This window comes from Balaenoptera physalus (assembly GCF_965194825.1).
Source record: "Balaenoptera physalus genome assembly, chromosome: 14".
Classification (NCBI taxonomy): domain Eukaryota; kingdom Metazoa; phylum Chordata; class Mammalia; order Artiodactyla; family Balaenopteridae; genus Balaenoptera; species Balaenoptera physalus.
This window is the reverse complement of record NC_138893.1, coordinates 83,983,113-83,997,077: the sequence shown is the minus strand read 5'-3', so window position 1 is coordinate 83,997,077 and position 13,965 is coordinate 83,983,113. Positions and strand designations below refer to the sequence as shown.

Genomic DNA, 13,965 nt, shown 5'->3' with positions numbered 1-13,965 from the left:
CTATTTCTTTTATAGCCAGAGGTAAAAAGAGATTATTTAAAACTGACAAATCAAGTAATATGGGGTATAAATATGTATTCTATAGCACTAGAATATCATCTCCATGGGGGCAGGAATTTTCATCTGTTTTGTTTATTGCTGAGAATAGCCTCAAAACAGTAGGTATTCAATAAATATTTAAATAAGTGAATTCAAACAAAATAGAAGTAAACACCAAGAGAAAAGTAATAAACTAAAACCAGTTTTGTCATTTCTCATGGTAGGGTAGCAACACATATTTACTAAAAAATACAAGATTAAAAGATTTATAAAGTTACATTCTTTTTTTTTTTTTTAAAGTTATATTCTTAATGGTGAATTAGAATAAAAACACAAACCTTCCAAATTAACTGAAGAAGCACATGCATAAAATGAGGCAAAGGAAACACAGATCATATAGTGAAGATTTTTTTCAAAAACAACGTAAGTAGAATGTAGAGTCAGACTAATGTATCACAAAGCAAAATCCAACTATATGCTATATTCAAGAGTCACATCTAAAACAAGTGATTTATAGGCAAATGCTGTACCAAAGAAGAGTTTGATCTTAGTATCAACCACAGTTTAAAGCTAAAGGCATTCAGTGATATAAAGAAGTGTATTTTACCATGATAAATATATAATCGATATCAAAGAGCTAATAGCTCTTAAGCAATGAAAAAATTAACTTTAGAGAAATTTAAAAGTTGTGCTATGTGGCCCATCTGAGAAAAGCATTCAAATAATGAAAAAAATGAATACTAATCTAATAAAAATGCTATATATAACTAAAAGGGGATATAATTATCTAATATATAGTCTAATAGTCACAAATAATCTAACATTTATGGATATTGGACCAAATAATATAGCATCAATTTTCTAGTATTTCTTTGCTTTTTTTTTTTTTTTATAAATTAATTAATTAATTTATTTATGGCTGTGTTGGGTCTTCGTTTCTGTGCAAGGGCTTTCTCTAGTTGTGGCAAGCGGGGGCCACTCTTCATTGCAGTGCGCGGGCCTCTCACTATCGCGGCCTCTCTTGTTGCGGAGCACAGGCTCCAGACGCGCAGGCTCAGTGATTGTGGCTCAGGGGCCTAGCTGCTCTGTGGCATGTGGGATCTTCCCAGACCAGGGCTCAAACCCGTGTCCCCTGCATTGGCAGGCAGATTCTCAACCACTGCGCCACCAGGGAAGCCCTGCTTTTTTTTTTTTTTTAGTTTATTTACTTTATGTATTTATTTTTGGCTGCCATGGGTCTTCGTTGCTGCGTGTAGGCCTCCCCTAGTTGCAGCGACCTGTGTGCCACAACTACTGAGCCTGTGCTCTAGAGCCCATAAGCCACAACTACTGAAGCCTGTGCACCTAGAGCCCGTGCTCCGCAACAAGAGAAGCCACTGCAATGAGAAGCCTGCACACTGCAATTAAGAGTAGCCCCCGCTCGCTGCAACTAGAGAAAGCCTGCGTGCAGCAACGAAGACCCAACACAGCCAAAAGAAAAAAAAAAGTTATGTACTGCCTTTTGGGGGATACTTGCTCTTAGAATCCAGTCTCATGCTATGAGGAAGCCCAGTCCACATGCTGGTATTCTGGCCAAAAACCAGCCTCAACCTCAGCCTTTAAGGTGACCCCAGTGCCAGCCATCATCTGATTGTAAATGCATGAGAGATCCAGAGCAAGAACCATAAATGAAGCCCAATCAACCTCACAACCATGAAAGATAAGAATCAAACTGTTACTTTAAACCATTCAGTTTTGGGGTGATTTGTTATGCAGCAATAGATAACTGGGGCAAATATTATGATCAAAGCTTAATTTTTTCTATATGTATGAATATATAAACAATTAAAAAAATAAAGATCATACTGTTTTGAAACTAATGAACAATGTGAGAATGGTTACCCTTGAGGAAAGGGCTTCTAGCATGCTCTAATGTACTATTTCTTGATCTGGGTGCTGATTATGCTAGTGTTCACTTTGTGAAAATTTGTACACTTTTCTGATATGATATTTATCAATAAATTCAAAATAAAAGTTTATTAAGATAATGTGTATATATACACATAAATTCCTACAAATACATAGAGTTGCTTATATACACATTATAGATGACTATAGATGACAGTGCATACTCCAAAATATCACACTGCCTCCAAATAGTGGGACTAGGTATAATTTTAACTTTCTTCTTCAGGTTGTAATAAGTACAATCTGAAAAAGTTATAAATGCAAAGAAAAAATTCTTAACTCCCTTTACTCACTTGTAAAAAAACATTAAACTAGGATGTTAATCAAGAGCTAAACAGAACAAACATCTGAACACATCAAAATAAATGAGTCATGTGATCAAATCCCAACTTAAAAATTTTAGCTATAACTTACATAAAACAGCCATGTAGCAATTCTATTTCCTGTCCCCAGCTCTTTGAAAGCATCTGGCTCATCTTTCTGTGAATAAAACACAACTCGGTGGTATAAAATTCAGTAATGCAAATTCTCCAATGGCAACTAACATCATTAATATGCTGAAAAGTATGCTAAAAACAGCCCCAAAAGGTTCCTTTATGATGTTCAGTGCACTATATACAACAGGCACTCAGATATTTGTTGGTTGTTGATTCAACTAGTACACTGAATACTTTTGATAAGACCATTCGGGGGGAAAAAACAGATTTGTTAGCCTATATAATGAGAACCAATATCTACTATCCACAGATTATTTTAAAAATTAACACCTATAGTTTTAGCTTCCAAAAAAGCAAGACATGAGTCCCTCAGCTACATTCATAAAGTCAATTCTCTGTGGGTAAAAAAAAATTTAACTTGAGATTTACTTTGAACTCATGATCCATTCAAATGTCACTGCTACTATTCTTGACTGTCTTTTGGGCTGTCAGCACTTTAATCTGGCTGGAGAATTCGCGTCTGGCTATTTAAAGCTAAATTAAAATACAGTATAGTCTCTTGGCATTTTCCCAGAAAAATGAAAATCATGTATTTTTCACACAGAAATTTATACACATCGATTTGTCATATCCTCAAATTGTCCGTTAATGTCCTTCAAAGGATGAATGACTAAAACTGTCGTATACCTATATCACAGAATACTACGCAGCAAAAAAAAGGAACACCCTGTTGATATGTTCTGCAAAAACATGGATGAACCTCAAGGGAATTATGCTGAGTGAAAAGAGACAATCTTAAAAGGATACATGCCGTATGTAACATTTACATAACATTTCTGAAATAATTTTAGTGACGAACAGATTAGTGGTTACCAGCAGTTATGGATGGGAGGCAGAAGGGTATATGTAGCTACAGAGCAGTACTGCAAGGGAGTCTTACAGTGATGGTGCGGTTATGTATCTTTATTGTGGTGGTAGTTACATAAAGCTACACATGTAATAAAACTGTATAGACAGACATGAGTGCGAAAATAACTGGTGAAATATGAATAAGCTCTGTTGCTTGTGCCAACACCAATTTCCTGGTTTTGATAGTGTACTATAGTTATGCAAGATGTTAACACTAAAGGCGCTGAGTGAAGGGTGCATGGGATCTCCCTGTATATTTGGGGGGAAACTTCCTAGGAATCTACAATTATTTCAAAATAAAAAGCTAAGAAAAAAAATTTAGTTACATTAATGTGAGGACTTAAACTCTAGTCTTTCACATCATCCAAGATCCTCAGACATTTTTCTATAATTGAAAACAGATGGAAAAGAGACTAAAAATATATTCTTTGCTAGCCTGCCCAGAGAAAGAGTCTAGGATTCTGGGATTAAACCAGTCAAGGAATTTAATACAATACAGACTGTTTTCTTTCCAAAGAATATACTCTTATTAAAAAATGGTAATAGATCAAGAAGTTTATTAGAATACTTGGCACATTCCTTAGAATTCATGTAATTATGATAAAGCTTAAATTAAGATTTGGTAATGACCATTTATAGCTTGATATGTTAAAATTACTTAACGTTTTTATTAAAAAGGCTAAATGTTTATTGATCTTAAGCAAGAGTACTTGGGCAAGGACAACTTTTTAACAAACTGCTTTAATATTATTTATTCTCTAGCCTCTGCATCTATTTTATGTTTTTTATCTTCCTGTCTTTCAAAATGTATTCCTGTAATTTCTTCAGATTTATTGCCCAATTCACTAATTCACTGCAGCTGTCTCTAATCTGTTTAACTTATACACTAAATTTTAAATTTCAACAATTTTTTCGACCTAAAGCTTCTGTTTATTTTTCAAATATGTTAAATCATTTTGAGAATTCATTAATTTTTATCCTCTTTTATTTTTAAAGTATTATATAGTTATTTTTTTCTATTACTCTTAAATTTTATTAATGCCTTCAGTTTGTGCATCATTTAAAACAAGGTATGTGCTTTAAAAAGCATTCTTATACATAAATAGATAAAGAGATGGTTAAGCAATTTATCCCTAAAACATGCACATCATTTTTATTCACGTGTGTATAAGAAAGGGAAATAAGATTTAAGTCTTTTTCTTGGGATTAAAGACATTTGGAAATTATTATTAAGGAATGCTAAATGTTTTCATGGAACAAATGTGTTTTCCAACAGGAAGTGCTGATGTAATTAAAAGGCATTAGTGTTGATAAAAAGGACTGAAAAAACATTTGCACTATACATGATCGCCAGGAAAAGAGTTCCAGGGGGTTGAAAATATATGTCAAATAAATGAATCAGCATGAATTGAAAGGTATAGATGGAAGAATAGGTTGCAGGTGCCAGATTATGTGACACATATAAATATTCAAGGCACATGACTAGGCTAAACAGGTGACTAGGTTTTACAGACCAATTTGTTCTTTCATTGGGAAAACAGTCAAATGTAATATAATGTCCATTTACTGGCATTTATTGATAAATAAATGCAATTAGATCTAGGGCAGCAAATGTTGTCCTTTCAGATACACACTAGAAGTTCACACTAGCTAACAGATGCCAGAGTAGCCAAAGCAGTATGATTACACTCCAGTTTTTTCACACTGCAGTTACATGGATGTTAGCTAAAATGTCTTGTATTCTTTCTATGTATCATACTGTCTACTCTCAAGTTTCACAAAAGAATTCTTCAAAACTAGGCAGATTAAAGAACCTAACTAAACCGCAAAGGATGCTCAAACTATTATTCAACACCAGTCAAACCCAAATCCTGGAGTTGACTGCTGACTATATTCAGTTTGGGCTTTTCCACTGTGGTTCTCTTCTTTTTCTTTGGTGAGCCAGAGGAATGTGCCTCCCCACTCCGTCCACTACCCATTCTATTATCTATACAATTGCCCTAAATATCCACCAAAGAAAAAGGAATATGTAAAAAACCACAACCTTCAACAATATTTAAACCACTGTCTTCTCAAATCAACTGCAATGGGGAAACAGAGGATATCAAGCTCTGCGAGGTTTGTGAAAGATCAAAACTTTCTTTCTATAAGTTAATAATAGGCAGACAAGGATAATTCTGTTTGCTTCTAAGAGGCTAGCAAAACGTTCCCCATCTCGCTGAGATAAAACGTTTAATACTTTACCTGCTTGGGCTCCTAGAAACACCAACAATTAATTACAATTCCCCAAATAACAACAATTCTCCATGTATATTGTTTCCAAGCACTTAAAACCCTTCAAAATCAAAGGACATTAAGATGAGATGTTAGCAATACTACCTGTCTCTTGAACTTTTGTGTGCACAAAGGTCATCCATAATTTCAGCAGACAGCTCAAAAGACAGGTGGTTTCTACCTTGGTGATAGCTTTGTGCAATTATAAACAAAAATGTATCTATAAGTAGATGACACTAGTTAAAAAACCAAAGAAACAAAACGCCTTTTTAAGGCTACTGCTGCAATAAATGGTTTGGTCTGAAGTGCACTGGAATAAACTGGTTGATAGGACAAAGATAAATCTGGAGGCACAGAACAATATTAAAACAAAAGAGAGAAAGAAGAGGGTTGAAGAGACTGGCAGACACCGTCTGTCAGTATTAAAAGGCTTGAATCAAACGGATTGCTTTTAACTCCTTGTTCTCTCGTATCCTTGGTTAATGATAACTTTTTTATTTCTTCACACAGCTTGGCCATGTAAATCTACCACAGAGAGGTGACACAATAATATAGATGAATACGACTGATATGATGATGATGATGGTGAGCTTGAGATTCTTCATACACATGGCTCGGGCAAGATTTCTGTTGGTTGTTTTGAAGGTGACGAATCCACGAGATTTTCTGTTTTATCTATCAATAATTCCAATCTTTCGCCTTGCTGAGCTACCAGATCTATGTTTCTGACCATGATTCCTTTAAGTTCATCCACTTGGGCTTGAGTCTCCATCACTTTATCTAGGCCCTTATTCTCGGAGTGATGCTTCAGCTGTGCAGCCAAGACACTTGAGAATTCACTATTCATGGCATATGGGAGCCCTGTTTGTGCTCTCGAACCATACGTAGTCTGGAACCTCTTTTTTATCTCATTCAGGAAATTAAAGGCTCGGGAACGCTCAAAATCATCAGTGATACAAAGATATATAATCCTGTCTTGGCAGATGTAATGAAACAAATAATTGCCATGTGAGTACATTAGCTTGTTATTTTCAAAAGGTATCTTAGCCAGAATCTGCTCTGTCACCTCCAGGAAGTTGCCTCCACACCAAGCATGTTTGGCAAGGATAGTGGTTCCCCTGGCAACAACAGCGAAAAGAATGGCCATGGCTTCAATCCGATCTGTCTGGGCACCGTGTGAGAACTCGGGGATCGGGACAGAGTTGCGCAGGTTAGCGTGGGCTCGCCAACTGCCCGCTCCCAGAGGAGGCTAGGCTGGACCTATATAGTTATTTTATATTCTGTATCTGATAACTGAAGTATCTAACATCCTGGGGGCATCTGTATCTGTTGGCAGGCCTCTGCTTTCCAACTGCCAGAAAAAGCTCCCCATAACACATCATACTCCAGCTAGGATGCGAGAGGAAACTCTTTTGAAGGGTCTTGACTCAAAGCAGATGATTTTCTAGGCCATTCTTTCTTTCTCTGAAGGTGTAATCCTTTTGGAGATTTAGGTTTCATGCAGGGATCTCAGTTCAGTAGCCTACACTATAGCAGGTCCTCTCACAGAGCTGTTAATCCCCAAAACTCTAGATTCCTGGAGGTACATGCCTCCAGTCTCAGCTTTTTTGCTCCCTTTAAACACTCTAATTTTAGTCTCTAGGTTTATCTCTGTTCAGTTTGCCTTTGAGAATTTCCTTTACTTTCTTCAAAGCTCAGCAATGCATTTAAAAGTATCCTAAGTTCTTTTACCGTGTCTCTAGGTATTTTTTACTGCTTTAAAAGGCTTTACAGAATATCTATTCCACCATGCTTCCACAAATTCCAAATAAGCTATGAATTTTTAATACTAAAAGAAGAGAATTAACATGTCATGCCTAAGCTTCAGTGGAACTCCTTCATTCGCCATTTTTTTTACTTACCCGTGCAAAATCAAAATGGGGTTCATACTGTCCTCCAACTCCATAATTAGCTACCTGAAGGAGAGAAACAAAACATCAATGAAAGAACTATCAAGATCACTATTCAAAACTATCTATGAGTCCCATTTTGGCCTCTTATATATCATGGTTAGGTACTTCTAAATAAATGAGAAACAAAGCATTTTTAAAATCAATAAAGAGTTCCTAAAAAACCAAGGATGAAAAACTAAGGATAGCTACTATATGCTATTATAGAACCTTAGTTAATACGCTTTTCTTTAGCAAATGTTTGGGGGACATGGTTTTCCGTAATACATAAGAAACTAAAATCTGAATTAGAATTTTAGAATTAAAAATTTCTAGAATTAGAATTTCAATATTTTTATTATTAATTTTCACTAAATACTTTCCTTGGGAATTTAAATCAAGACTCATGTTTTCCAAAGCCCAAAATGCTGGCAAACTCCCAATCTACTTTAATGAAATCCAGTTTCCTACATATTTTTTTTTTCTCTACTTAGGTAAAAAAGGGAAGAAGTTAACACCAATTTAATTATTCCTGTTGGAAGGCCCTGACAACTTCATTTGGATGTGACAATGCCCCAGCATGAAGCAGCAAAAGAAAGTAAGAGAAATATTTGGTCTGAGTTCAAGTTCCAGATTTCTTAGTTACAATACAGTATATGTAACTTTGGATACAACCTCAGTTTTCTTATTTGTAAAATAAGGATAATGATACCTTCCTTAACTCCCTCCTTCCACCTCAATATGACAAAATGCTCAGAAAATGAAAGGAGAATGTAATTTAAAGAGCATTATTGATGAAATGAAATGAGTACATAATTAAAAGTGTTGCCCACAGCAAAGTCCAAGTCCTATGTAAATTATTATTACTGTGGATATTTTACTTCTTATGTTGTAGATGCCTTCGTTGGGTTGAATCAGACTATTAAGTTAGAAATATATCAAGTAGCCTGAAAGAGCCTGTGAAGGTTTGGCAGGTGAGAATAAATACAAATTAGGAAAGAAAAAGACACATCATAGTTTTTTTAATAATCAAACGAGTACCAAGGAAGTTGTAGATGACTGACCATGGAGTAAATAACTTAATATAAGCAAATTTAAATGCGGGAAGTCCTGTTTTGCACAGTTCCAAAATGCACAAATCTCAGATACCATGGTTTAGCTAACCCTTAACACCAGACCCCCAACGACACAGTGGACATTTTAGTTACCATGTTACATTAACTGTGAGTAATTGCATAAAGTGCAAATATTGCTACCAGCTCTTCAGTCCACAAATTACTATACAAATAACAGCTACATATCATGATCAATGACCAGTCATGTCACTTCTTTCAAAGTCTATCAATCAGTGATTGGTCACTGCATATCTGTTATTCAGTTCATGCACAGACAGCAAAGCATGTAGTTATGCTGCCTCCTTATTTCCCAGTAAAAACCTATGTGATATTTTACAAAAACAGACAATTAGAAGAAGATATTGGCCAACAAGATACAGTACAGCAGAGAAATGGAAAGCAATAATGCTGTAAGTGAAATTCAAATCAAATTTAAATGGGCTTGGTTCCAGGACAAGATGGGGGAGTAGAAGGACCTGAGCTCACCTTTCCTCTCGTGAAAACACCAAAATCACAACTAATGGCTGAACAACCATCAACAAAAAAGACTGGAACCTACCAAAAAAGATATTCTACTTCCAAAGAAGAAGCCACAACAAGACAGTAGGAGGGATGCATTCGTGATACAAACAAATCCCATAAGTGTTGGGTGGGTGACCCACAAACTGCAAAATATTTATATCACAGAGGTTCTCCCACAGGAGTGAAAGTTCTGAGCCCCACGTCAGGCTCCCCAGTCTGGGGGTCTGGCATTGGGAGGAGGAGCCCCCAGAGCATTTGGCTTTGAAGGCCAGTGGGGCTTGATCACAGGAACTCCCCAGTACTGGGGGAAACAGAAACTCCACTCTTGGAGGGCACACACAAGGTCTTGTGTGCACGGGGACCCAGGGGAAAAAGCAGTGACTTCATATGAGCCAGGGTCAGACCTATCTGCTGGACTTGGAGGGTCTCCTGGCAAGGTGGGGGTGGCTGTGGCTCACTATGGGGACAAGGACACCAGTGGCGGAGACACTGGGGAGTACTCACTGGCGTGAGCTGCCCTATAGGCTGCCACTTTGACGCCAAAACCTGGCCCCACCCAACAGCCCTTAGGCTACAGTGCTGGGATGCCTCAGGCCAAAAAACCAACAGGGCAGGAACACAGGCAGACAGGCTGCTTAAGTCTTCCTGTGCCCACAGCCGCCTCTAAACACATCCCCTTGACACGGCCCTGCCCACCAGAGGGACAAGACCCAACTCCACCCACCAGTGGGCAGGCACCAGTCCTTCTCACCAAGAAGCCTGCACAAGCCTCTTAGACCAGTCTCATCCACTAGGGGGCAGACACCAGAAGCAAGAGGAACTACAATCCTTTAGCCTGTGGGACCTCAAACACAGAGAGTTAGACAAAATGAGATGGCAGAGGACAATGTTCCAGATGAAGGAACAAGATAAAACCCCAGAAGAACAACTAAGTGAAGTGGAGACAGGCAATCTACCTGAAAAAGAATTCAGAGTAATAGTAAAGATGATCCGAGATCTCAGGAAAAGAATGGAGGCACAGACCAAGAAGATACAAGAGCTAGAAGATATAAAGAACAAACAAACAGAGATGAACAATACAATAACTGAAATGAAAACTACACTAGAAGGAATCAATAGCCAAATAAATGAGGCAGAAGAATGGATAAGTGAGCTGGAAGACAGAATGGTGGAAATCACTGCTGTGGAAAGGATTAAAGAATGAAAAGAAATGAAGAGACAGTATAAAAGACCTCTGGGACAACATTAAATGCACCAACATTCACACTATAGGGGTCCCAGAAGGAGAAGAGAGAGAGAAAGGGCCTTAGGAAATATTTGAGGAGATAGTAGCTGAAGACTTCCCTAATATGGGAAAGGAAACAGTCACCCAAGTCCCGGAAGCAGAAGGTCCCATACAGGATGAACCCAAGGAGGGACATGCTGAGACACATATTAATCATATTGACAAAAATTAAAGAGAAAATATTAAAAGCAACAAGGGGAAAGCAACAAATAACATACAAAGGAATCCCCATAAGGTTATCAGCTGATTTTTCAGCAGAAACTCTTCAGGCCAGAAGGGAGTGGCACAATATATCTAAAGTGATGAAAAGGAAAGAACTACAGTCAAAAACACTCTACCCAGCAAGGCTCTTGTTCAGATTCAATGGAGAAATCACCAGATTTACAGATAAGCAAAAGCTAAAGAGAATTCAGCAACACCAAAACAGCTTTACAACAAATGCTAAAGGAACTTCTCTAGGAAGAAAACAAAGGGCCACAACTAGAAACAAGAAAATTACGAAGGTATCACCTCACACTGGTCAGAATGGCCATCATCAAAAAGTCTACAAACAATAAATGCTAAAGAGGGTGTGCAGAAAAGGGAACCCTCCTATGCTGTTGGTGGGAATGTAAATTGGTGGTGCCACTATGGAGAACAGTATGGAGGTTCCTTAAAAAACTAAAAATAGAGCTACCGTATGATCCAGCAATCCCACTCCTGGGCATTTAAGAAGCAACCTAAATGTCCATCAACAGAGGAATAGATAAAGAAGATGTGGTACATATATCACTGGAATTTTACTCAGCCATAAAAAAAAGCATGAAATAATGCCACTTGCAGCAACATGGACAGACCTAGAGATTGTCATACTAAATGAAGTCAGACAGAGAAAGACAAACATCATATGATCACTGTACATGGAATCTAAAAATGATACAAATGAACTTATTTACAAAATAGAAACAGACTGGCAGACTTCAAAAACAAACTTATGGTTACCAAAGGGGAAAGGTGGGGGTGGGGATAAATTAGGGACTTGGGATTAACATATACACACTACTATATATAAAATAGATAACTAATAAGGACATACTGTATAGCACAGGGAAATCTACTTGGTACTCTATGATAACCTATATGGGAAAAGAATCTAAAAAAGAATAGATATACATATATGTATAACTAAATCACTTTGCTGTACACCTGAAACTAACACAACATTGTAAATCAACTATACTCCAATGCTAAAAAAAAAACCTCATGATGGGCTTCCCTGGTGGCGCAGTGGTTGAGAATCTGCCTGCCAATGCAGGGGACACAGGTTCGAGCCCTGGTCTGGGAAGATCCCACATGCTGCGGAGCAACTGGGCCCGTGAGCCACAATTACTGAGCCTGCGCATCTGGAGCCTGTGCTCCGCAACAAGAGAGGCCATGATAGTGAGAGGCCTGCACACCGCGATGAAGGGTGGCCCCCGCTTGCCACAACTAGAGAAAGCCCTCGCACAGAAACGAAGATCCAACACAGCCATAAATAAATAAATTAATTTAATTTAAAAAAAAAAAAGAAACGTGTGGTCTATCCAGCCAATGGAATATTAAAAAAAAAAAAAAAAGGGAAAGCTTTAAAAAAAAAAAACAAAAAAAACCCTCATGCTGAGACCCCCTCCCCCTGCCAAAAAAGAAATCAAACTTAAATGGAGACACAGAAGAAAAGACTGACAAGGAAAATGCTTCTAAATTTTGCTGTTTGAGAAACTCTAGATATGCAGTCAGAGGAATTTGGTGAAGGTGAACTTACTAACATAAGGAAAGTGATCATGATGAAAAGGATGAAGAAGATGTCTTAGAGGAAGTGACTGGAAAAAAAACAACAATAGAAGATCCCTCAGAGATATTTAACAACATTGAAAGCACAAAGGAATAAAATGTTGAAAGCTGATCCAAACTTAAAAGTATGACAATTTGCAAAGGAAGAGAAAAGATGCTCACTCTGTATCGTAAGTTTCACAATGAGATGAAGGAACATAAACTATTCTTGGTAAGTGTTTACAAAGAAATAAAACACTGTGACAATTGAATTACTGAGACAATTCAATAGGGAAGATTAGTTTTCAACAAATTATGCTGGGAGTATTGGCTAACCACATGAAAAGAATGAAGTTGGACCTCTATCTTATACCATATACAAAAATTGACTCAAAATGGATCAAAGACCTGAATGTAAGAAATAAAACCATAAGAATTGTAGGAAAAACCATAGGTGTAAATCTTTATGTCCCTGGATTAGGCAATGGTTTCTTAGACACCTTAAGCAAAAGCAACTAAAAAAAAGACCTATCAGACTTCATAGAAATTAAAAATTTTTTGCCAAAGGACACCATCAAGAAAGTGAAAGACACACCACAGAATGGGAGAAAATATTTGCAACCCATACACCTAATATGGGTCAAGTATTCAGAACATATAAATAACACAACTCAGCAATAAAAAGAAAAACAACCCAATAAAAAATAGGCAAAGGATTTGAATAGAAATTTTTTCAAAGATATAAAAATGGCTGGGGCTTCCCTGGTGGCACTGTGGTTGAGAGTCCGCCTGCCAGTGCAGGGGACATGGGTTCAATCACTGGTCCGGGAGGATCCCACATGCTGCGTAGCAACTAAGCCCATGCGCCACAACTACTAAGCCTGGCTCTAGAGCCCGTGCACCACAGTTGCTGAGCCCGTGCTCTAGAGCCCACGAGCCACAACTACTGAGCCTGCGTGCTGCAACTACTGAAGCCCACGCACCTAGAGCCCATGCTCCGCAACAAGAGAAGCCACCGCAATGAGAAGCCCATGCACCACGACGAAGAGTAGCCCCTGCTCGCTGCAACTAGAGAAAGCCTACATGCAGCAACGAAGACTGAACAGAGCCAAAAATAAATAAAATAAATAAATTTTTTAAAAAATGGCCAATAACTCATGAAAAGATACTCAACATCATTAGCCATCAGGGAAATGCAAATAAGAACCATGATGAGACAGCACTTCAAACGTATTAGAATGACCTTAATAAAAAAACTGGACAAGAACAAGTGTTGGCAAGGATGTGAAGAAAATGGAACCCTCATACATTGCCAATGGGATTGTAAAATGGTGCAGCCATTCTGGAAAACAGTTTGGCAGTTCCTCTAATATTAAAGTTACCACATGACCCAGCAATTACATATGTAGGTTTATACCCAAGAGAAATTTAAATGACATTTGTACGAAAATTTGTAGACAAATAGCATTAGTCTTAATAGCCAAAGAGTGGAAACAATCCAAAAGCCCTCTAACTGATAAATAAATAAAACGTGGTATATCCAAACAAGAGAATGTTAACGTTATTCAGCCATGAAAAAGAATGAAGTGCTGATACATACTACAACATGGATATACCTTAAAAACATTGTCAAGTGAAATAAGCCAGATACACTAGGCCACATATTGTATTACTCCATTTACATGAAATATTTAGAATAGGCAAACTTACGTACAGAAGGT

General features: G+C 37.5%; 1 protein-coding gene, 1 long non-coding RNA gene and 1 pseudogene across 5 annotated transcripts in view; all 3 read right to left on the bottom strand.

The window, feature by feature from the left end:
* P4HA1 (prolyl 4-hydroxylase subunit alpha 1) overlaps positions 1-13,965 on the bottom strand; it is an 87,031-nt gene that overhangs the window by 3,464 nt on the left and 69,602 nt on the right. For all 3 annotated transcript variants that reach the window (XM_082424518.1, XM_082424517.1, XM_082424519.1), the window contains exons 11-12: positions 7,508-7,561; positions 2,401-2,466 (exon numbers count right to left, since the gene is read on the bottom strand). In XM_082424518.1, coding sequence (XP_082280644.1) covers positions 2,401-2,466; positions 7,508-7,561 — 120 coding nt within the window. The remainder of the gene's footprint in view (positions 1-2,400; positions 2,467-7,507; positions 7,562-13,965) is intronic.
* The window catches only part of LOC309642731, a 414,473-nt gene that overhangs the window by 333,225 nt on the left and 67,283 nt on the right, over positions 1-13,965 (bottom strand). The window lies entirely within an intron of this gene.
* LOC309642691 (vesicle-associated membrane protein 7 pseudogene) lies at positions 3,125-7,501 on the bottom strand (annotated as a pseudogene). The gene has a single exon. The product of its transcript is annotated as a vesicle-associated membrane protein 7 pseudogene (transcript).